This window comes from Bombus vancouverensis, chromosome 1, assembly GCF_051014615.1.
Source record: "Bombus vancouverensis nearcticus chromosome 1, iyBomVanc1_principal, whole genome shotgun sequence".
NCBI classification, from domain to species: domain Eukaryota; kingdom Metazoa; phylum Arthropoda; class Insecta; order Hymenoptera; family Apidae; genus Bombus; species Bombus vancouverensis.
Window position 1 is genome coordinate 22,414,457 of NC_134911.1, and position 23,032 is coordinate 22,437,488.

General features: G+C 37.9%; 1 protein-coding gene across 2 annotated transcripts in view; it reads left to right on the forward strand.

Moving 5' to 3' along the window:
- The window catches only part of magu (SPARC related modular calcium binding-like protein magu), a 33,959-nt gene that overhangs the window by 9,260 nt on the left and 1,667 nt on the right, over positions 1 to 23,032 (forward strand). Inside the window, exons 2-6 of one of the 2 annotated variants that reach the window (XM_033339378.2) lie at positions 11,119 to 11,278; positions 13,611 to 13,985; positions 14,575 to 14,799; positions 20,363 to 20,443; positions 21,933 to 22,013. In XM_033339378.2, the coding sequence (XP_033195269.1) occupies positions 11,119 to 11,278; positions 13,611 to 13,985; positions 14,575 to 14,799; positions 20,363 to 20,443; positions 21,933 to 22,013 (922 nt within the window). The remainder of the gene's footprint in view (positions 1 to 11,118; positions 11,279 to 13,610; positions 13,986 to 14,574; positions 14,800 to 20,362; positions 20,444 to 21,932; positions 22,014 to 23,032) is intronic. The other variant, XM_033339380.2, reaches the window with a different exon arrangement.

A 23,032-nucleotide genomic window follows, 5' to 3' on the forward strand; every position in this document is an offset into this window, starting at 1 on the left:
TGTCGTAACGCTATATGAATTTGTGCGAAACTAACGAGTAGAAGTAGTTATTATCTATTTTTGGAGTTGACGAACTATACGTTTAAGTTATTGATAATTTGCGCGTGTCTATGCATATTCATAATTTTATATACGCAGCAACCGAATTAAAAAAGAAGAACTTGAGCAGACGTATGTTTCGTATCTTAGTTTGGATATTTTATACAGCTTCGCGTATTATGTGCACTCGGTGCGTTTCGCACCTTTAAACTTTCCGTAAGTGCACAAAAATCGATGCAATGTACCGATATTAGACGCGTCACTGCTTGAAATGATTTAATCATTTTTCTGTTCATGGATTTCGGATCATAGAAGATCTTTTTTCTTTGATTCAGAATTTAGAAAATTAAACATACATAGGAGGCGCAAAAAGCGTCGACGCACGTATTAATTAATAAATATCTTAAATATTTGAAGTATACAGGGTGGTTGGTAACTGGCGGTACAAACGGGAAGGGAGTGATTCTACGCGAAAAAAGAAGTCGAAAATATAGAATAAACATTTTTTTATTTTTTTCTTCTTTAAATTTTTCCATCCAGACAACGAACTACAGTGAGATCCGTTATAACGAGACGCGATAAAGTGCACGCGTACCGAGCGAAAATTCAAAGTCGATTTTCTCGAAAACAAAGCCTCGAACGAAAAATTTGTATTCTATATTTTCGACTTCTTTTTACGCGTAGAATCACCCCCTTTCCGCTTGTACCACCAGTTACCAACCACCCTGTATAAATATACCAAATTTCGTATCATTTAATAGCACTTTCGCGCGTCCGGAAAAATTCGATACAATAAAAATAGAACGTGTAATTTAATAGAAAAAAAAAACGCTTCATTGGAAAAGGAGGGTACGTGTCAGTACTTTTTGTAGCCATTATACGTACATATAACACAAAGTGCCAGATGAATCATTGCATATCTCTTCATCCGTAATTTAGTAATTAAATTACATCCTGTTAAAGACAAGCAAATCCGCATACTTTTGAACCACGATATTACTACACGCTTACGAGTTTCTACGGGTATAAATTTCTTCGTACGATTTTTATCCTCTCTCGCGACAGAGAATATTCTTCTTCCTACTCCAGCAGATCGTCGGTCCTGTTATTTCTTTTTCTACTTCTCCTTTTTCTCTGACACACTTCCTTGGCGCCTGTAATAATTCTCCAGACGAAATTGGTAGCAAATCCTATCCGAGCTAAAGAGGCAAAAAGAAAGATGACACATTCTTGACGAGTCGTTATATCGTTCGTGACATTCGCTCACGAAGCTACAATTAATGGTAACTACCGCGGAAAATGTAGTCCGATAATTGGCGCGCGTGTCAATGACGACGACGCCTCGTCGTCGAGACGTTCGTCACTAATTAACACTCGTCCCGTTAAACACAACTCGTTCCTGTCCGCTAAGAATTCAAAAAGAGAGTCTCACGTTCGCCTAATTAATAACCATCCTTCCACGCTCGATAGATGGAAACGGTGCCTCCTTCTTGTTCGCGAATCATTATTCATTTTTATCGGTCTTTCTGCCTTCGACGATCGCTCTGCTTTTTGGATTAGATGCAATTAAGGAGAACGTTTATCGAATTTGACCGAATCGCCTGGTGATTTAGCGGATCGTGTGCTATGTTTCGCTTATACGCTGCGATACGGAGTTCGTAGAGAGCTGCAGATACGAGTCGTACGATTTAGTCGCGTAGCTTTGGAGAAATTCGAGCCTACAGGCAATTTTTTAATCCTTTTCTCTTTTCAGTGAGAATATGTTTTACTAATTTTCTACAGTTAATCACCAGTTTCTGGATAATTCTTATAAATTAAATGTACAGTTTATTTTGGTAAGTATATCATTGGCTTTTATTTTATTGCTTTCTTTCCATCGAACCACGATGCGAAACTTTCAAAGATATAAAAGCACTCGTTTCAATCTTTTGCCATTTCTTGTCTTTTTTCATGGTTGAAAAGTATTTGTTGTTGTTCGATGAACATGGGGCAAATGTCGAATGTACGATGTATCATGTAGTATCTCGATGAAAATACCAATTATGGATGCACAGTTCGTGGTCAATAAAAATTCACGATTATATCAAAAAGGAAATGAACGTGACCTTGAAATCTTGGCATCTAACAAGGAGGAATAATTCAGCCGCGCATTTATTCTCCGAATCAACTTCCATATAGATACGTGTCATAAATATCTTTAACGTCGTTCTGAACGATACTTAAAAATTCCATTTCTTTTTACGAATATTATTCCTCTACGTTCCCCCTCATTTATTCTCATTTTCATACTTCTCGCGAGCACGTTGCCTCGTTTGAAAAGAAGATCATGTCTTTGCAACGGAGCGATTATCAGTGCAATGAGGAAATTTGGACGATCGGAAGTTTGAAAGTTTGAAAATTGGAAAAATGAGAAATTTGAAATCTACAAATTTTTCGACGATTTGAATCATCGAAGATGTAAAAGTTTGGAAGTTCAGAAGCTGGAAGCTTCGTGACTTGGAAGATTCGTAAGAGTTTGAAAATGTCAATTATTTGTCCGAAAAGATCAAAGAATTACTACCAAATAGACTACCAAAAGAAACGTTGCATATATTGCGTAATAAACTACTAATTCCATGAAAACATGCCTCTAATTCCTACAATTTCTCTGCGACCAATTTCTCAACGACCTAATAAACCTACACATAATTCGATACATATTACCACGGCGGCTCGATATTAATAGAAATGGTCAAACACAGCGTGATGAATGTTCTACGGGAATTTTTCGCTTTTCGCTGATAAACCGGCCACTCTGGAACAGGATCGATTTGAATTTGCTCGATACACCGCTGTCCACGTGATCGCTATCAAGCACGAAACGTATAGAACTTTACATACACTTGAACGTAGGCGACCAGCGACAGACAGGTGCAACAAGTAATCACGCTGGTCGACTCTTGTTTGTAGAAATTTGCATTTGCGTGTCGTCTAGCGCTGAATACACATGACCTGTTCTCTTTCCGCGAATTCTAATTAGCCACGGGATGTCACTATGGCCTGTATCTATAGTAATCGACTGATTGTTGAAACCCTTAACGCGTTAGTCCTCGTATCTCATATGGAGCGTACGTTTGTGCATAATAATTTAAACTGGTTATATCTAATTCGTTTGATGAACTCATTGGATACGTTCAAAGCTTATTGATCGTATCAATTTAAAATTCGTTTATCGTTTTGACAGTGGAACCTCCGATCCCTGACACGCAGCTAGATATACTCTACGTAGTTCAAAGGAATTGAAGCAATACGATGGAAATAAATAAATCAGTAACAAATAGATCGGTAGATTGGTAAATAAACTCATACGTAATCGTGTTTTGTGTCTCGACACGTAGAAGTAAATATCAATATCGTCAAGAGGGCTCGCGTGTCTCTAGCAAACAAATAAAACGAAAGCGAATCTAATGAAAAGTCTAATGAAAAATCTAATAGCAGAAATTTTGATCGTTTCGTTAGTCGTAGTCTTAACGCATCAAAGACGATTTAAGTACATAGCACAAAATAATTTCTATGCTAAACTAGATTAGAGTCTAAAAGATTAACTTCTTTTCATCCGATGAAATATTGAAAACATACGAATGACATTGGTTAAACACAGATTAATAGTCATGAATTTAAACTAACGTAATAACTAAACAGATATTATTTGTTTCTCATAAAACACCGTGGATTTATCGTTTCCTTTTCTCGACCATTTCATATCAAAATCTTTCTTTTCGCAACGTTGCTTTCACTAAGTAACGTGAGAATCAGAAAATCAAGAAAAATCGACTCTCGTAGGAACTTCGTATATTTACATCTACATTTATTTTATTTTATCCCTCTTTCATCCCCGCTATAAAATCTCGTCTGCTGATAAATAACGAACAACTCGACGGTTATCATTCGAAGTAAAGTCGCGAATCGTTTTAACATCGTTTTCGTTGAACGTCGATGAGATCGTCGGAGCACGAATTTTCCAAGCGTTCTCGTTGAGATTCATTTTCTGCCGGAAAGGAAATGCTTTGGAAGAAAAACCCGTTTCGTCCGCGCGCACTAAATTATGCTATCGATTTTCCTCATTTCTTTTTCTTCCCGCCTTCTCGATCTTTTTAACGTTACGTGCTCGAAATGCGCTCGACAACGAGACGAAATCGTGCTGTTGGCAACAATTAAACTCGAGCTGACTAATTAATTTTCTCGTAAATCGTGGACGAATCTACTTTACGACGGATAATGGCTCGTTAATTTATCGATAAACAAATTAGACGTAAGAATGCAATTGCACGAGATCGCTACCGGTAGAATTTCAACAGCGAACGCCGTTTCTAACATTATTTTCCTGCTAATGGATTCCGTGACTGGGATTCTCCACGTTCGTTCCTTGAAACGTTGACTTTTACTGGCTCGTTCGTTTCTGTACAAGTTAGATAACGATAAGGCTCTCTACCGATATATCTCATTGTTTTATAAATTTTATAAGTGGATGCTATTATTTCTCGAGTTGGCATAATTACGGGAGAAATTTACGAAACCCGTTCCTTGAAAACATTTGCACTTTGAATATTTTAACGGTGTATATATTACAATTGCTAATAGGACATTTCCTTCGTCAAAACACCGACTTACATAAGTACGATAATGTAATATCTTTATAAATAGCTGTGAAAGAAGACAGAATTTTGGATGTTGATCCATTTTTCCTGCATTACCTGCCACGGGCTGCTTCTACGAAGATTATATTTCGTTAAATCCACTCGAAATCATCTATTGTCGTTGTATACTGCGTGTCGTAGTTGTATCGTTGCTAATAGAAATACACTTAACACGTTATAAAAGTTTATTTTTTAAGAATAGCTAAGCATCTTCTCAAGCGTAATAACAAAGTAACGATTCCCATGATCGGTAAAAGATTACTATTCTTATCAAAATCCAAATTGGACAATCGAAAATAACGTGTAAGGTTCATCGAGATGAAAAGAAAATTTTGGAATTGAAAAGTAACGCATTATTAAAGATTCTATAAGCAACTTGTCAGCTATTTTCTACTCAACCGATAGATAAGGAGAAAGTGGAAATCAACGTCTTCTAACAACAATAATAGCGTTGATTATCAATTCGTATTCAAGTACTTACGCATATAGTTATCCGAATACTTGCGCACGTTCTTGACGTAACGCAGGAGTCCAGGTTCTCGTGATTGCTTAAATATTCGAAGTCGATTATCGCTTCCAGTCGGCCAGGAACACCGTCTGAATGTTAAAGGATCATTTACTGGCGTGTATCCTTCGCGAGGATTTCAACGATTCGCACATCTTCGCTTTATGGTAATGCTTTGGTTATCGCGTTGCCTCAAATTTGTCATCTTCTTTGACAACGCGAAACTCCATTAAAACTCGAAACATTTACCCAGAAACCTGAATATCCTATCTCGTTGTCTTTCCCTTAAATATCGAATTTAACAGTGACATTCCTGAAAATTCGTGAATATCGTTAACTTCTCAATAAATATTACTAGCGCGATACTCGTTATACCTGTAGCATAATACTATAATATTTAATGATTGAGTAATTATTATTATCTTACCGAGTACCGTTAATACGATATTTGCCAAAAGCTCAAGGTAACGTTCTGAAATTAGGAAATATTAAAATGCAAAATTAAGAAACAATTTAATAATAACTGTCGTCGTTTGACCAAGTATCGTCGATACAAAATTTGCCAAAATATTTGACAATCTAATAATCATTATCGTCTTGTCAAATAGATACTATTAACACGATATCTATCAAAAGGAAACGTAACATTCTAAAACTAGATGATATTCAAATAAATCAGCTTGCCCTGAACTAAATGCACCACATAAAATAGAACCACGTCAATAAACAAAAGCAACTTTGATGTTAGATCAAAGCGTAAAATACAACGTGTAAGGTGGCTACGCGTAAACGTTCCTTCTTTTAATCACCATTTTCAGCCAACTATCTCAGCGATCCTTATAATCAAAGGCACTGACAAATCATTGTGTTTCGTTCGTTGTCTGTTCTACAGAAAAAAAAGAGCTGCACCTTCTTCGAGAACCCGTCATTAGGTTTACGTACTTATAATACTTGCGTGCCTCGGAACGTGTCTTTATCCTTGCCATAAGCGAGCGTACGATTCAGAAAAATTGTTCGGAGAAGTTATGCGCTTTTTATAAAGACTTATGCAACCTATCGAACCAACATTTGCGTTTGTTACTGTTAGCACACTTGAGAAACCATCGCGTTTCTATTACACAGAGTGATACAAAATTTGATCGATCCAAAATTTCAAAGATTTTTAGCATTTTACGAGGAAAAGCGAACGATTATTTAATCGATATAGATTAAATACAATGCCAGTTACAGGGAACGCACAAGTTTGTTCTAACGTCTGCAAGGAATATTTGATGATTGACTTCCATTTCAAAGTACGAGACAGGTGTATTATGAAAATTTTCGATTGCAGATTCATCAATATTTCCAACTGTTCCTTCCTCTTTTCTTCAAAGAATGTCCCATTCGTTTATCATTCTCGTTTTCCTATATTACAAGGAAGATGGAAGTATTTCTATGGTCGTAGAAAGGGAGAATAGAAATTTACCTTCTGTTCTTTCCTTCTCTATCTATCGTGTACTATCCGTACACGAAATTCAATCGATAATTAATTCATTAAGAAGTACACCAGTGTCTTCAAAATAAATTTAGAATACATTTAGCGTGTGGTGAAAAAATTTATTTATATCGTACGCCATAAATAAAATCCTTTGATTTTGGAATCTATATCGACTAAATATTTATTTATTTTTTTTTTATATGAATTCTAAGTTTTTGAAGTCTCGGATTATTTTTCTCCTTTATCGCACCATATATCACAATAATATACGTTTCGACGATATAGAAGGAAGAGAACCGCATGTACATGAGACAACAGGTCACTACGGCGCCGCTTAACTAGCGTAGATAATTACTAATCGTGTTATGTCATCGCCGTTATACATATGTATTAGTTCGTCCGAACGATCTATACACACGTTATACGAAAACTATATTAAAACATAGAAGGAAATATTAATTGATTAAATTTAAATAAAGTTACTCCATCCTTTGAGAAATGGAATTCGATTGAAGAGGAACGGATCGGAGAAGAAATTGAAGGGAAGAGTACACGTGGTCGCTTGACTTTGCGATATAGTAAACAAATACGGATGACGCAAGGGAAAAATTCCAATTGTGAAAGAAATCTTCTATAGCGATCGATTTAAAGAGCATACTGGGTGTACACGGTATCGTAGACCAGTGATTTCTCGTAAATGACAAATATTTGAAAAAATTGAAGAAAAAGTTTCGACGTTTCTTACAACGTCTATTATTTGTACCATAACAAAGACGTTCGATTTCATAAATAAACTTCTTTTTTCTTTTTTTAAATTAATATATAATACACGCTACACGATGGCATGAGGCAGAGAAAATAAAAATTCAATCGACGACAAACACGTTAATCACCGTTCAACGTTAAGTTTCATCGCGACACAATTCTCAAGAGGCCAGAATTTACTTCTTTCTTTTTTTCTTCGTCGCAGCCACTTGCTTTAACTCTTGTAACTTTAATTCCTACGATTAAACGCGCGAAAGAAACGCGCGTAAAAAATGGATAGAGTCATTTGGAAGCGAAGAAAAACTCACGAGTAATTCCTCTCGTCGTAAGAAGGGGAGAAAAAAGAAGGAGGAAAAGGAAAGAAGAAGGAAAGAGCGGCAGAGATACGATTGGATGCAATCGAATGTGATTACAGCACAATTTGACGGTCGCGTGCGTCGTTTTCTTGAATCGCGTCCACGGTGGCGCCAAGCGTGCAATCGTCGAGCGCACGTTCCTCGTTCGTGTTAGCATTCAACGCGTAACCCCGATTATTCTACGCTACACCGCGTTGCACTCTGCCTATTATGCGTACATATATTGCATCGCGTTGCGTGCACGCGGTGTAACGCATTCTCGAGGAACGAGGGTGCGTGCTACCAATCGGGCGCCACCTCCGGTTACGATTATCCGCTGGATGGATCGGTCCGAGAGTCTTCGTTTCGAGGGAATTCCGTTATTACAAACCGGCGGCCCTCGATCGGGCTCCTTTTGACACCGTTATATCTCGCTTCTCGATCGTTCGCCTTTTATTTGCTTATCGAACACGCCGCCCACTTGTGAACATCGAATTTGATTTTATAGCTTCTTACGGCAGTCGGAAACGTATTTTTAATGGACCATATATCTACCTCTGTCGATAAGTAATAACGTTTAATACGTTCGTGGTATCGAGGATGAATTATATTCCTCGAAGATTGTGGGAAGTTCGGTTTCTTGGTCGTCGTTCGTAGAAGTCACAGCGTAGGCAGGCTAAATCGAATGTATTTTTTCGGAGCGTGTACACGCGTAAATATACACCTCCGATGGAGAATTAACACGTCCGTGGTTTTAAGAGAGAATTATCTTGAAAATTGTATAAAAATTGCTTTCCTGGCTTCCCTCTTAGGAGTCGAAACGGCGTCAGACAAAATTTTATAGAAAATCCTTCGTGTATATTTTAGAGTACGTAGCATAAAATGTAATAAGTGTACTTCTTATAATATTCATGTAAAAGATGGAATCTACAAACGATACTGGATTATACGAACGTCCTAAGGGAATTTATCGATTGGATCTATAACTTGAGTGACTTAGGTAACTACAGTAGAAGTTCTAATGCACGACGTTTCCTGTCGTTAAAAGGATTTTAACGTACGAACTAGCCCTGTTTGGAAAACGACGTCCTATTCGTGTTAATTGTTTCCTCCTTCAAAAGTTTTCTTCTATCCAATTAGATATAAGTGCTCGTCGAAGCTTAAGATTCTTCGTTGTTCGACAGGAGTTTCTAATAAAAGATGGAAATATCAAATTTGCAAAATCGCCAGGCAAAGTGATCTCGCGCTAACGATTACTTTCCTCCTTCGAGCCTATCTCTAACTTCTCTCCTCTCTTCCTTACTACGTCGATCGTCGTAGAATGTGTATCTACTATCGTAAAACTGTCGAAGTTAATTGAATTAAAAGGTACTCAGAATGATTTATACGGCCGTGTCGTTGCAGCAGTCGCATCGTTTCACATATCGAACGATTACGTTTATTCAAATAAAAGCGTTATGCAGGAAAGGCACGTAGGAAATGACGACGAGGCAACGACGACGACGACGACGACGACGATATTTCACCGACGGTAATTAGCAGCGTATTTCTCGACGATACATTCAATCATTTCAACGAGCGTAATTACTGACACGGTCGTACGTTCAAGATCGTAAATCGGGTTTTACATTCCGTGCAATGCAAATGCATGACGTAATGATCCAGGCGCCTCTTCTGATGGATTCGAGGCGCCTTCTTTACTGTACAGAGGCGCCTCCTCCGTGTTAAAGACGCCTCTGTTCCAGGCTATTACCAGTGAATCATTCCTGTAGTACAGAGGATTTCGATTCAGGAATTTTCGTGTAGATATTTGCATCGAGTCGTGTCGTTTAAAATTAATTAAAATAAATCGCACGTTCTGTACGTGTCTACACTGTCGCCTGTGTGACAGTTGGCGAGTGATCAGCCTACTCATCGAAAACATGCTTACATTAGTACTCTGTAGAATCGATGTAAAATATACATTTTATTTATAGAAATGTTAAACATCTATCTTTGCATGTAGATCATTGAACATGTTGCCTGTTCGAATAACGATGTGCGTATTTTAATTGCAATTTTTCGTCCTATTGTTACCACTGTTCTCTCGGCTTTAACGACTATCATCATACGCTTTATAATATTTTATTTGTTACTTTCGATTCCCATTTATACGATTATCGTTGGAAATATCTATTTTATTTTTCCCCCCTTTTTTTATCGTAAATCGTTTAAACTTATCACAGTTCTCATCGATATAAAATACTTTTTACGTGTTAGTTCTTCTTACAAATAGTTCTTAGCACGAGATAGCGTACAGCGTTACTACTCGTATTCCTAGTTTTGTAGTGATAAGATAACGCATCGTATATTTTAGAAATTACAGAACATATGTAAAGATACGAATTAAGAATTACATTACGAATGCTTACGTTCGAACGAACGTTTGTTGAAAGTTTTATCGTAATTTGAAAGTTACGTATCTACGTATCTGGTCGAGAGACAGTTACGGAGGTTTAACGTCACTTACAGAAGCTCGAAATAAAAGTTCTCCGGTGAATTTGATTTTCCTCTGAAAGGTAGGAAAACGATCCCTGTGGCCAGTTATGGTTGTAAGAAATGCGATTCGCAGTCACGCGTAAGAGGTCACGAAAGATAACATATACGCGTCAGCGATCTTCCTGGAACATCAAACGATGTTGGTGGATTCAAGGAAAATCACGAAAGAATTAGTCAGCCGGCGAAATGCTCGATCAGTTTTCATTTTCATCCTTCCTCTGTCATGTCCGTTTAAAGGGAAGTCGTCAAAATGCCAAACACTTGACTACGTTTAAGTGCTTCTGTAAAGTGATTCACAATGATTAATCATCATAGTCGAGTGACATTACTCACGGTAGGAACTTGCAGATTTACAGATAATAATGTATTTCATTTTCTAACGACATTATCAAATTGTACAGATATAGAAAAAGCATATTATAATTATAGAAGAATTAAATTAACTTTACACGTTGCTATTTTTAATGAAAGTAGTCATCAAGAGATATTTGATATGCGGTATAGGAAAAGTTAACAGCAAATAACTGATTATTGTTGTTGTTCCACGTTATTAAGTTATAAATTCAAAAATATATACATATTATTGAAAATAAAAGAAATATATATATATATGCACTTTGTTCTTTAGATTTGTTTGATTTAATTTGGAGAAATAAATGATTTTTGAGCGATATCCTAATAAAAAATGGAGAAAAAGCTGGTTACACGTTTTATACGATTGTACTGGTAACATGAACGTTTCACATACATAATTGTGCATCATGTGTGGGTCGTGTGTTTTAGGAGGAGTGCAGAAAAAGGATAGCCGAATGTACAATGAGTGACGGTGCAAGTACACCGGTATGTGGGAGCGACGGTGTTACGTATTCGAGTCAGTGTCGGGTCATCTCGAAGCAGTGTCAAGGCATGTCTATTCTTATCAAACACACTGGCCCTTGTCCAGGTAGGGTGATGCATTCTTCTCGTAATAGTGTTAGTGATTATTACTGTACCTTCGCCATGTAGTCGCATTAGAATAACTTCGTCAAAGGAATAATTATTATCAGAAACTAGAATTCCATCCGATTTCTTTTTATCGTTAACTTTTAACAAATCGCGACCTTAAGATAGCCACAGTTAAAGAAGAAATATCGAAATTCAGTAACAGATATAATATAAGAGTTAACAATCACCAAAACCCACTAGTTACTCAATTACTTGACACGACGGATCAGATCCCCAGGCTAAAAGGACATTACCCTTTAGATTTAAGGGGGTGTCCTGAATTAGAATGTTCTAAAACAACGTCTTTTTGTGATTTTTTTTTTTTTTAGAAGGGAAAGAAAGAAACGAAGTTATTGAATTTTGAGGTATGGTTTTATATACAGGGTGGTTGGTAACTGGAGGTACAAGCGGAAAGGGGGTGGTTCTACGCGAAAAAAGAAGTCGAAAATATAGAATAAACATTTTTCGTTCGAGGCTTTGTTTTCGAGAAAATTGACTTTGAATTTTCGCTCGGCACGCGCGCACTTTATCGCGTCTTGTTATAACGGATCTCACTGTAGATCGTTGTCTCGGTTAATTTAAAATAAATTTAAATTTATAATAAATTTAAAAAAAAAATGTTTATTCTATATTTTCGACTTCTTTTTTCGCGTAGAATCACCCCCTTTCCGCTTGTACCACCAGTTACCAACCACCCTGTATATTTAACGAATACAAACAAATTGTGTTTAAAGTAAAAAGAAAATTGTAACAGATTTCTAAGCCTATTTCATGGGCTGCAGTTTTCAATCGGCGGGAAAGATCCACCGCGTAATTCTTGTCCGAAACAAAAAACCAAAAAAGGGATTAAATTATTATATATTTTTCTTCTCGATGAACTAAAAAAGTTTGTAAAAAAGTTGATTTAAATAATTGTTGTAGCACCTTGAAGTTTATTTTCTCTTTTTATAAAACACATATTTTCTTTAAAGCCGCCAAAATTTTTAATTTCACAGCATTTTCTGCCTTTCTTTTTAGTTCATCGAGAAGAAAAATTTATAATAATTTAATCCTTTTTTGGTTTGTTGTTTCGGTCAAGAATTACGAGGTGGATCTTTCCCACCGATTGAAAACTGCAGCCCATGAAATAGGCTTAGAAATCTGTTACAATTTTCTTTTTACTTTAAACAAAATTTTGTTCTATTCGTTAAATATGTATAGAACCATACCTCAAAATTCGATAACTTCATTTCTTTCTTTCCCTTCTAAAAAAAATCACAAAAAGACGCTGTTTTAGTACATTCTAATTCAGGACACCTTCTTAAGCATTAGATTCAACTAGAATCAAACATACGATAAACACTTATTAAACACGATATAGTACCACGCCAGAATAATTTACCTATAATTCTCAATGAGAATTGATTGTAAAATTCTCCCAAATAAATAAAAGAAAAAAAAGTTTAACAAATGAAATCTTATACTCGCTAGAAGAGATTCTAAGGATAATCAGATAACTAGACTTTCGAATTTCTTGTTTCGCGAGCGTAAAAGCTTGCCTTTAAATAATTCATAAGAAACGTAATTCTTCCTAATGGCTAGATCTTAAATTTAATCATAATTACGCGTAAAACGTTTCAAGTGCTCACTCCTTCTCTTATCCTTATCTCGATCCTTTCGCTAGAATGGAGCTAGCTATCTATCGTTCCTGTGCCATAACTTGCTATACCTGATAAAAAAACATATCGTTGCACTTTCAATTACTTCTATTAGCTTATTTATATCGTCGTATATATTTATATCGATTTGTCACTTAACAAAATTATTTGTTTATTTATTATTTCGATAGTTACGCTCGAATTGATTTATTAATCGATGTATCAACGTTGTAACTATAAAAGCAATACATTTTTTAAATACGTAGTATGTATATAAATATATTAGAATTACAAAATATATGACAGACTGATGGTACATCTTTTTTCTTTTTATTCGCAAGTAGTTTACAACCAATTCTCATTGAGAATTATAAGTAAATTATTCTGGCGTGGTACTATAACGTGAATAATAAGTGATTATCGTATGTTTGATCCTAACTGAATCTAACGATGGTAAAATAGCATAAGATCTAAAATACGATACAAACGATCATTCTCTTTCGCGTTACGCGTCAAATTTTTGCAAATACAAGGACTAGGTACCGAAAGATAAATATAATTAGCATGACAATCGTGCATGCCGAAAGATACGCGTACATTTACGAAAATAACGATATCTAACAAAGAACAATATGATGGAACCTGTTCATCTAGAGACACCAGCATGCTTCTCCGCAAGACTGACTGCCAGGCCGGGTGCACGACCAGTCTGTCGTTCGGATGGCACTTACGCACCGGTGCAATGTCACGAGGAAACCGGGTACTGTTGGTGCGTGACGCCGCAGGGCAGACCACTGCCCGACACCTCGGTAAGAAACGAAAGACCAAGATGTGTGAAAAAACCTGGTCCCAGATCTACTGCTTCCACCAGGAGCGGCCAAAGGAGGCGCTCGCCGAACTGGAAGCAGCGAAGGCAGTATAGCAGTAAGCATAGGAATACGTGTGATCGAGCGGAAAAGTCCAAGTTCAACGGGAACCTGATCGAAAACTTCAAGATCGAGTACAGGCGGACGAACATCTCTGCCGATGGTGAGGATTCAAGAAGAAACATCGTGACGCGTATTTAAGCTTATCGACGAGAGGATCGTTAGGAAGATTTTTGAAAATATCTTAGCGATTCGTTTTGTTTCTGATCGGTGTCTTATTCGAAAGGAAATATGAAATTGCAAGCTGCAGAATTCCTAAAAATATATACACGTAGAGTCTATATCTTCTTCCTTCGGCGTCTTGAATGTCTAACTGTTATCTCAATCGAAAAAAAAAAAAAAAAACACTAAGCCATAGCGCACGATAATTGTTAAATATAGCGTATGACTAGGACAGTGATCCTATGATTTGTAAAATTCTGAAAAATATATGTAAAATCTATTTCTCTTCTCTTTCCTCCAATGAATTATGTATCGTATAAATTAGGAGGATAAGTGGATGCTTGATCTTGAAATATTTGCGTATTTCTCGCGGTTGCTTGTTCTAGAATTAAATAGACAAGTTTAAAAATATAATTTAAAACAGTGTCTCTCCTCGATAATGTTCAGGGTGATAGAAATAGAAATGTCTAAGAAATACACGAGACGTTATATGTTTTCGCTATTGACTTTTATTTGTTCTTTTTAAACAGGCGACAAAAATGTAGAAAGAGTATTGTCGTGGAAATTCGTGACACTGGACAAAAATGGGGATGGATACCTGGATAGGGCGGAGTACAAGGAATTGAGGAGGCTTGCGAAGAAGGCGGTAAGGCCGAAGAAATGTGCTCGCACGTTCGCCCGCACGTGCGACCTAAATCGGGATTTGAAACTCTCTAGGCAAGAATGGGGTGCCTGCCTTGCGAACGACTTCACTCGTAAGTTTAACACGTGGTGCACGTGCATCTCACACCATAAAGGCAAAATCTCGAGGACCTTTTTTCGGCCTCTTGGACCACGCTTGCACGGACCAACGATTTTTCTTCCCTTCTTCCAACTTGAACGATTGCTTAAACGAGCCTGTCTATCTCGATATATTTGTTACGATATATATTTCGAGCATTCGATACGATACGATATATTTTCTTTCTTTTATTACGTTTCAAAGAGATTTTCATCGAGAACGGTACTGTTGAACCCGGGATTATCAATTCGAGCTGCAAACACTTGCTAACGCCGCTTTCCTGGTAGGCGAGAGTTCTCAAGGTCACAGCCGAGGTTGTTGAGTGCATAAATCAGTTTTGAACACGTTGATATTTGCGAAGCGGCGCCACGCTCTTGCGCCACGAAACATCGTCTCCTCTAGGATCGTCATTTCGATATACAGGCTGATTCAAAAAACGAACTATCACAAGTCACGTAACTCTTTTTTATAGACAAATATAAAAAGGGGTTTCTTTCCTCTCATGTTGGTTCCAGAGAGAATTATCCGGATTTTCTGAATCATCCTGCGAGATCTCGCATACCATCGAACATGGAATAAAAATTCCTTTCGTTAATGAAATTCAAGATCCCGATGCGTCTCTTATGTAATCGGAGAAGGAACGTAAGAAGGGATCCAAGATCGTTTTCGTGCAAGAATAAAACACCATAATGTTAATTCCAACGTACCGTACGCCACTGTGATCCACGACGAACAACGAAAGTTATCGTAGTAAAGAAATTCTTCGCCAATTGTAAAACAGTAAACTGATATCGCGGGCAGAATAAATTCGTGGATACAGCTTTTATGGCGATCGTAAATCGGGATTAACATCACCATTTGTACTTAACGCTGCCTAACATGCGCTAATCTACTCGCGTGGCATTGCAATCGAGCGATTACTGCGCATGATGCTCCTCTTTTCTCGTTTCCTGGGTCAGGTTGCCTTGCTGGGTCGCTTCTAAACGTATGCATGTATTTTGTTATAACCCACAAATCACCATCAAATTCTAAGCCTTTCCCTTTCGTCGAAAGTAACATCAGGTTAAAAAAAGAACGAAGAGAGAAAAGAACGTTTCAAGCAGTTTCAATGAAATGCAAATTTGTCGAAGCTGTAATCGTCGGTGATTAAATTACAAGCATCTAGGAAATGCGCACAATTTATTATTTATCCAACAAACGGACAAAGCGATATATCTCTTGCAAAAGAAGCGTAATTTATTCGATCGTGACGAAGTAACGCGACACAACATTCTTCGCATAGTTCCATCGTTTTGTTCGACGTTTTAACGATCTCCATCTACGTATAAACGTTCGCCTTTCGAAATGAAAATTCATTTTTTTTCTATCTTTTTTCCATTTGCCGATCAGTATGGCATTTTAACGTCGTCGTGCGACGATACAACGATCGCAAATGTTTGAATAATATAGCATCCTTCGTTGTGTTTTTATGTTCATTGTATATGGAATTAATTTTAACCGACGTGTAGCGTTTCGTTTAGGCACTCTGTTGCGACACCGCGAATATTACATTTATCTGTTTTTCAGAATGTTTGCTTATGTTCGCCTAGTTTCAACATTCCGCGATTATTTTCACGCAGTTCTATGAATTTTTTGATATTTCTAAAAGTTATTAGCAAAGTCAACTACGTCGCGGTAACAAAATATTCTAAAGTTTCGTTCGTTCTTTGTCTTTCTATTATACGTAAAATTAAAGTAATCGTAAAATGGTACCTTCTGCAAAATTCGCGCAATCTACAAGTCTAATGTCCTACGAAATTAAAATTCAGTCGGAAAAGCACGATTGATTAAAGTCTGATCGGCAAAACTAGTGCAAACTTTCTAATTCAATCACGTTTCGATTCATCCATTATTCATTGACAGAAGGAAACACGAGGAGTAAGAAGAAAAAAAAAAAAAAAAAGAAGACAAGGAAAGTCCGCTTCTAATGACACGTTTGAAGCTTCGTTTCCCATAAAATCGAGTTCGGAAATTTGTATCGCGCGCCTGTACATATGTATATAGTCATTCATTGTTATCATACCACTGTATTTCTCATCATCTATGTATGTATGTACATCTACACAGGTACTCATAGCGTTAGGTGTATAGTTTTAGTATTAGATTCATCGAACCCTGTCTCTTTATTTCACCGTGTCAAGTAGATCCAGAAAATTTGTATTCGAACAATCGATGCTACGACAAATTGATCGGAGAGCCTGTTGCGTGATCCAATTACCATTACGTCGTAGTGTACGTACTAACGAAACATGACAAGCAACCGGAATTGCCAGACTCGATTCTCTCGTATAAGAAAATTTACTTGTAACAAGTTTGCAATCGGAGCAAAGACTCGCAAGCAAACGATCTCGAGGCTCTTACAGTCTGGTTCGTCAGCGTTGTCCGAGGCTTTCCGGTTAAAGTCATGTCCTAACTAGAGAAATTACTTCCCGATATTTCGCCACAACGTACCAGCAACTGCGCGTCTTTACAAACCTTCGACAAAGTTAATTACGACGCTGGCAAAACGCACGAGGAAGCAATTCTTCTGGAACACGGCTTCGACCTAGAAGACTCGAAACATTTACGAGCAAATTTTAGAAATCGATCGATTCTCTTGTTCGGCGTAAAATCGTGAACGTAAATTTGTCGATTCGCTAATGAAAAGGCTTAAATTATTGTGCAAGAGAACCCGGATAATAGAACGCTGGACGTTTCACCGTGAACCAGCAAACAATGACGTTCGGTTGGAACCTCTTTTTGGGGGGCAGTCGCGCGATAACCCCGGCAGATAGTTTGAAACAGCGATCATCGCGGTTGGCGTAGGCGCGGATTTACGAAGCGACGCGTCGCGCGGGCGGTCATTCTCGTAGGCTAACCGCGAGTACCGCATGTACACGAGGTCAATTGCTTCAATTCCACGGTAGCCGGTCGCAGTGTGGGCAAACTTCCGGCAGGATTCACGAATGTTAAGCGGGTCGACTATAGAAGACGGCCCTTGGCGTGCGCGACATCCTGTCCCGGCCACCGTTTGTAATTTATACCACGATTTAGACGCCGAGACGACGACCGCGACGACGATCTTCCGGTATTATCCTCCAACGACGCGCTATAACTGACACGCTTTGCAACGGTTTTATTTATTGCCGGATCCGAGAACTCCCAACTAGTTGTGACCGCTATTTCCTCAACGTTATCCACATTCTTGTCGAGACAATGCGAACGATAAAGAGGAAGCAATAAGCAACGTCGTGAGATAATAGCTTCATCCAGACAATCCATTTTTAATCGATTATTTTGAACTTTCAGATCGAGAACCTTTCTCTTCTGTCGTAGACATTATACGTCGTTCAAGTACAAGATTCGTATATACGTAGTCGCGATGTTTCCTTTTCACTTGTACGACACACGTAATTCTTACCGAAGGTGAGACAGACAATAGGTGCTGTTTTCTGGTATCTTTTTACTTATCTCGCGAGTTAGATTTGTCTTTTAACTGAATAGGCAAGTCACGTACGTTTTCAAATTTACCGTAATATCGAGAAGTTAGGATAATTTATGTATCTCGAGGACAAAGGAGTAGATGTTGTTTGAGGAATACCGTCGTGTATCGATCAATCGTAGAACGCTGCTTTAACCCCGTGCTTCTTTCTGTCTTCCAAACAGGTAGTTTGCATCGGTATAAAAGTATTGGAGAACACGTAGATTGGCTGATACGTAGTATCGTAGTCAATTGCATGTTAAGTAATCACGTTCGATCTAGGATTCTCTGGTATCGACTCGTGTGACCCGGGAATAACTTGCAGTTATCGGCTATTGACAACTTTATGCAACCGCGATTCTTCCACTTGCCTCGATTCTTCGTAGAATTCACTTCACTTTGCTCGCAATGTCTTCGTAGAGAACGTAGAGTAAAGATAAAACGATCGTGTCTAGCTCTTGCGTAGTACACTGTGAAATAACACTTTATGCACGGACGAGCATGCACTTTGTCGATTCCCCGAGCTAAGATCTCCGATCGAAGCGCGTAGACAGCGGAAACTTGAGAACCGCGTTCGGAGAAAATTTTCAGACGATTCCAGACGGCTCGCGCTTTCGTCTCTCAGAGTCCCGCAATTCTCGTGTTTCCGCAGTTCCAAGATCCTCGTATTTTCAAGTTCTAAAATGCCAAAGATCTCTAGTAGAAAGATATTCTGTGTAAAAATACCTCTGTCGCTAACGAACAGTCTCAACCATTTTCTCCGAATGCGTATTCCTATGGTTAAACCCTTAGAGTGCTGAATACTCGCGACCTATGCGGTCCGTACGGACGGCGCGTGGCCAGCGCTGACGATCGCTGTGGACGGAGTACTTTTTCGCTAGACTGAACTCTGTCGATTGACTATTCAAAGCGCAAATCGCAATATGTTATAGTAATTCTTTTACACGAGATTAAACGATTCAAGAGCGTTGTTTTTTTAGTATTAATTATTTGTTATAAACATTGAAATTTACAGTAAACTAGAATTTGGGCAATAAACTAGAAAACGATAAACTAGAAAACTAAATTTAGCAAATATAACACGAGTTAATAATTCGGTTGTGCGTGAAAAATTTCAAAACAATTATCGATATCTGCATTCGACGACAATTATCCGCGTTCGTATCGCGTGTCGCTACTTCTCTTATTTTTCGCACAAACGACACATTTTCTTCTTGACAATCGTGTGGTGCCGGCACGATTAGGGCATTTCGATGGAAAATGCCTATCGATTAAACGAAATGGTAAATCCTCGGACTTTCTCTTTCCTCCTCCTCCTACCATGCTTCTACGTTGGAAATATTTTCGTAAAATGTCTCTTATCGACGCTAAATGAAATTCGCTAAATCTTTGTCTCGAAGCGGTAGATTTTTTATATAAAATATATGCATTATATACAAGGAATGAATTTATATTTATCTCGCACAAACGTAATAGTATTACTTCTGCGTAGGTGTTGGGAAAAATTGGCATACGCGTATATGCGTCCTTAGTCCATGCCGGACACTTACAGAAAACGCATATGTGTGTCCTTAGTCCACACCGATAGCTTTCGCCAGACGCATGTATGCGTCCATAGCACTCTAAGGGTTAACGTGTACATCGCATGGTCTTCACTGACCAAGTCAGCGCATGAAGTTGATCCGAATCCTTCTGACAAACTTACCTACCGGTGAACAAACTAAACAGGATCTTCCACCATTTAGAAAGAACAAAATTACACTCGTATATGTAGAGTTCTGTTACACGTAAGAACGCTGGAAATTGTTTGGGGTACGTGCTAAAGTGAGAGAGAGAGAGAGAGAGAGAGAAAGAGAGAGAGAGAGAAAGAGAGAAAGAAGGGAGTCCTGCCTGAGAATTCTTAGTGACCAACCCTACTATTCGATGTTCGCCACCGCTCGCTGCTCTGCTAGCAAAACCTGCGATGCGCGAATGACAAAAAAACATTGTACATATAGGTAAGGCCGGTCGGCTGAGTGACATCATTGTTATCATTTAGTACGTTTGTTCTTGTCGCTGAACCCCGCAGACGAGCGCCCCGAGGTCCCTGAGGCCCAGAGGACCCGGGTCATGGACCAAGGTGAGTCCTAGTTCTGCACATCAAACACACCACTGTCACGTCATTTTTACGTTATTTCTTCCTCTCAAATCTATCGCTTATCGTCATTATCCATTCGCTTGTCACGGGGATCCTTGTGAATTCTTTTACCACGTTAACACGGTACTCGTTAGAAACATACGCGTGTAAAGCTTGGGAAATTTTCTCATCGAACATCTCATCGATTTGACGTATTTCTTTCATTCGTTTCGAGATACTTTTTCTACTTTTCTCTCTTTATCGTTGTCTCTATGTTTCATTCTCTTAACGTACTAATTAATAACGAACACCTGATTTTGAATATACGATACAGACGTTCTTGGCTAACTTGATTAAAAAGTTGTTTTTGCTTTGAGAAAGTTGCCCAAGATATACATGGAGTGAAAGAGATTTACGAGAGAAAAACGTCGTAACCTAATTTGTTTTTATAAGTTTTTCAACGATCGCTTTGCAACGTGAGATATCGCCAAATAATCGTCCGTCTATTCAGAGACCTCGATTGCTCTATAAACTGTGAACGCGATAATGGAAAACATCGAATCGCAAAGATATTCCTATCTGACGATATTTTCTCTAATAAATAGAAATGTACAAAGCGAGAAATATTGTTACAAAGTATCATTTTGTTAATATGGAGACGTGGAAAAATCCGCAGGAATCCCCGTAGCAGGCTTACTCCAAAAACTGTTCTTTTCATTTCTCATATTCTCTATATAGCTAAAAACATGTATATTTATATTTCAGAAGAAAATATCGATTTCCTTCGTGACAAACGACTTCGATTTATTCATACAGTTTCAGGGAACGATAAACTCGTTTAAAACGATTCTATTCTATAAGTACGTTCGAATCTATCTAATTAATAAAAAAAAAAAAAAAAAAATAATCTTTCTGTAATTATTTTCTTAAAATCGTGCGTCACCACCCATTCGTTCATCTAAATCGATAGGATCTTGTAAAGAATTTTTGTAAAGATTTGAGAACGGAAAGAGGCAGCCAGCATATACCGAACTTACAATTCGCATTTATTCTAATATCATGCATGTGCTGTATAAAAGAAAAGAGAATGGAAAAAGGAAAACGTGTATGCGTCTGTGTGTGAATCTTATTGTTTGTTGGGTGGTGACGGTCTTTCCGAAATTATTCTAAAGAGCAAACGTGCTACGTCGTGATAATCAACGAATGTAAATACGAGTCTCTTTTTCTAAATTATCCGCTGCATTAACAAATCCTGCGAAACGATCGCAGATTGTACACAGAGATATAAAATTTTCAGTGTACAACGATATAGAAATAAACAACATGTCATAGTTAAAGGAAAAGAAAGAGAAACGCTATCCTTGTATATAACAATTAACATTAATCTCGCGATTTCGGTGAATGGGCCGATTATTACCATTACTTTGTTGATTCAGTGGAAAGAACAAAGATTCGACGAGGATATATACTACATATTTTCCGTTTTTCACAGTATTGAAAGGCAATCCTGCTCCGGCGCATTCTCGACCAACGTTCAAAGATGATCCAACCGATACGAAAGAGGATAGCGACGGTGAGATCTTTGTACAATTTTTAAATTTTCTGATCTAATCTTTTCAATTTCTTGATTTAAACAATCGTAATTATATCTTAAATAACTGATAATAGTTTCTACAACTTTAAGAATCATATTATAGGATTTTCTATTTATTTAGAAATATTAGAAATTAGGCTTTCCAATGATTTCTATATAACAAGTTTATTGATAGATAGATTTGCAATGGATTAAACAGGAAACGATGGTTGTTTAACGCGGAACTAAATACAGTAACGTGCTACAACTAAGACGACTAAATGGGTAATTCACAACTCACAACTCATAGCTTGTTACGAATTATCGACTAAAGAGCGACCGGTCAGGTCGATACCGCGAACCTTGAATGAATTTAACGCTCAAAGTGGAGCAGATTTAATAGATCGAATGTTAGTGTAATTTGGCACTTCGTTTGTACTTGTTGTATACAAGCAAAATTTGATGTTCTGAACACGACGGTTGTAAGATCTTGTTGATACTTCCTATCAGCCATTGAGTCTTATCCGTCCATCGTGTCAACCCGACCGGGGGTTATCCCTGGGATTTTCCCTAATCTCTGAGTCGTCAGGTTTACAGCTCGGGGAGGACAGATAATTCGGAGTTTTCCAATGAATGGAGAGATGCTGTCCGAGCCATAAACGGAAGGCCATTCAAAATCCCGAACGTAGCTTACAACTCATAACAACTCGGCAACTCATTCGTCCTTCTCCCTTAGGAGTCCCTTTGTTCTTTCTCATAGCCACAACACGTACATGTTCCTCAATTGTCTTCGGTCATGATTACCTAGACCTCTTTTCCGCATAACTATTCGACTGAAGGACCGACGACTCATTGATGGGCCGCTCGGCCCATTGAAGTTTTCAGACTCTTTTGGCCTAACGATACCTTAGGCTTTCTCGCAATATTGTTTATGGTTCACCTGATATTTCTTAGGCCATTTGTCCACGATACTGCAACATTAATAATAAGTTAATATAGCTCTTATTAAGTGTAAAATT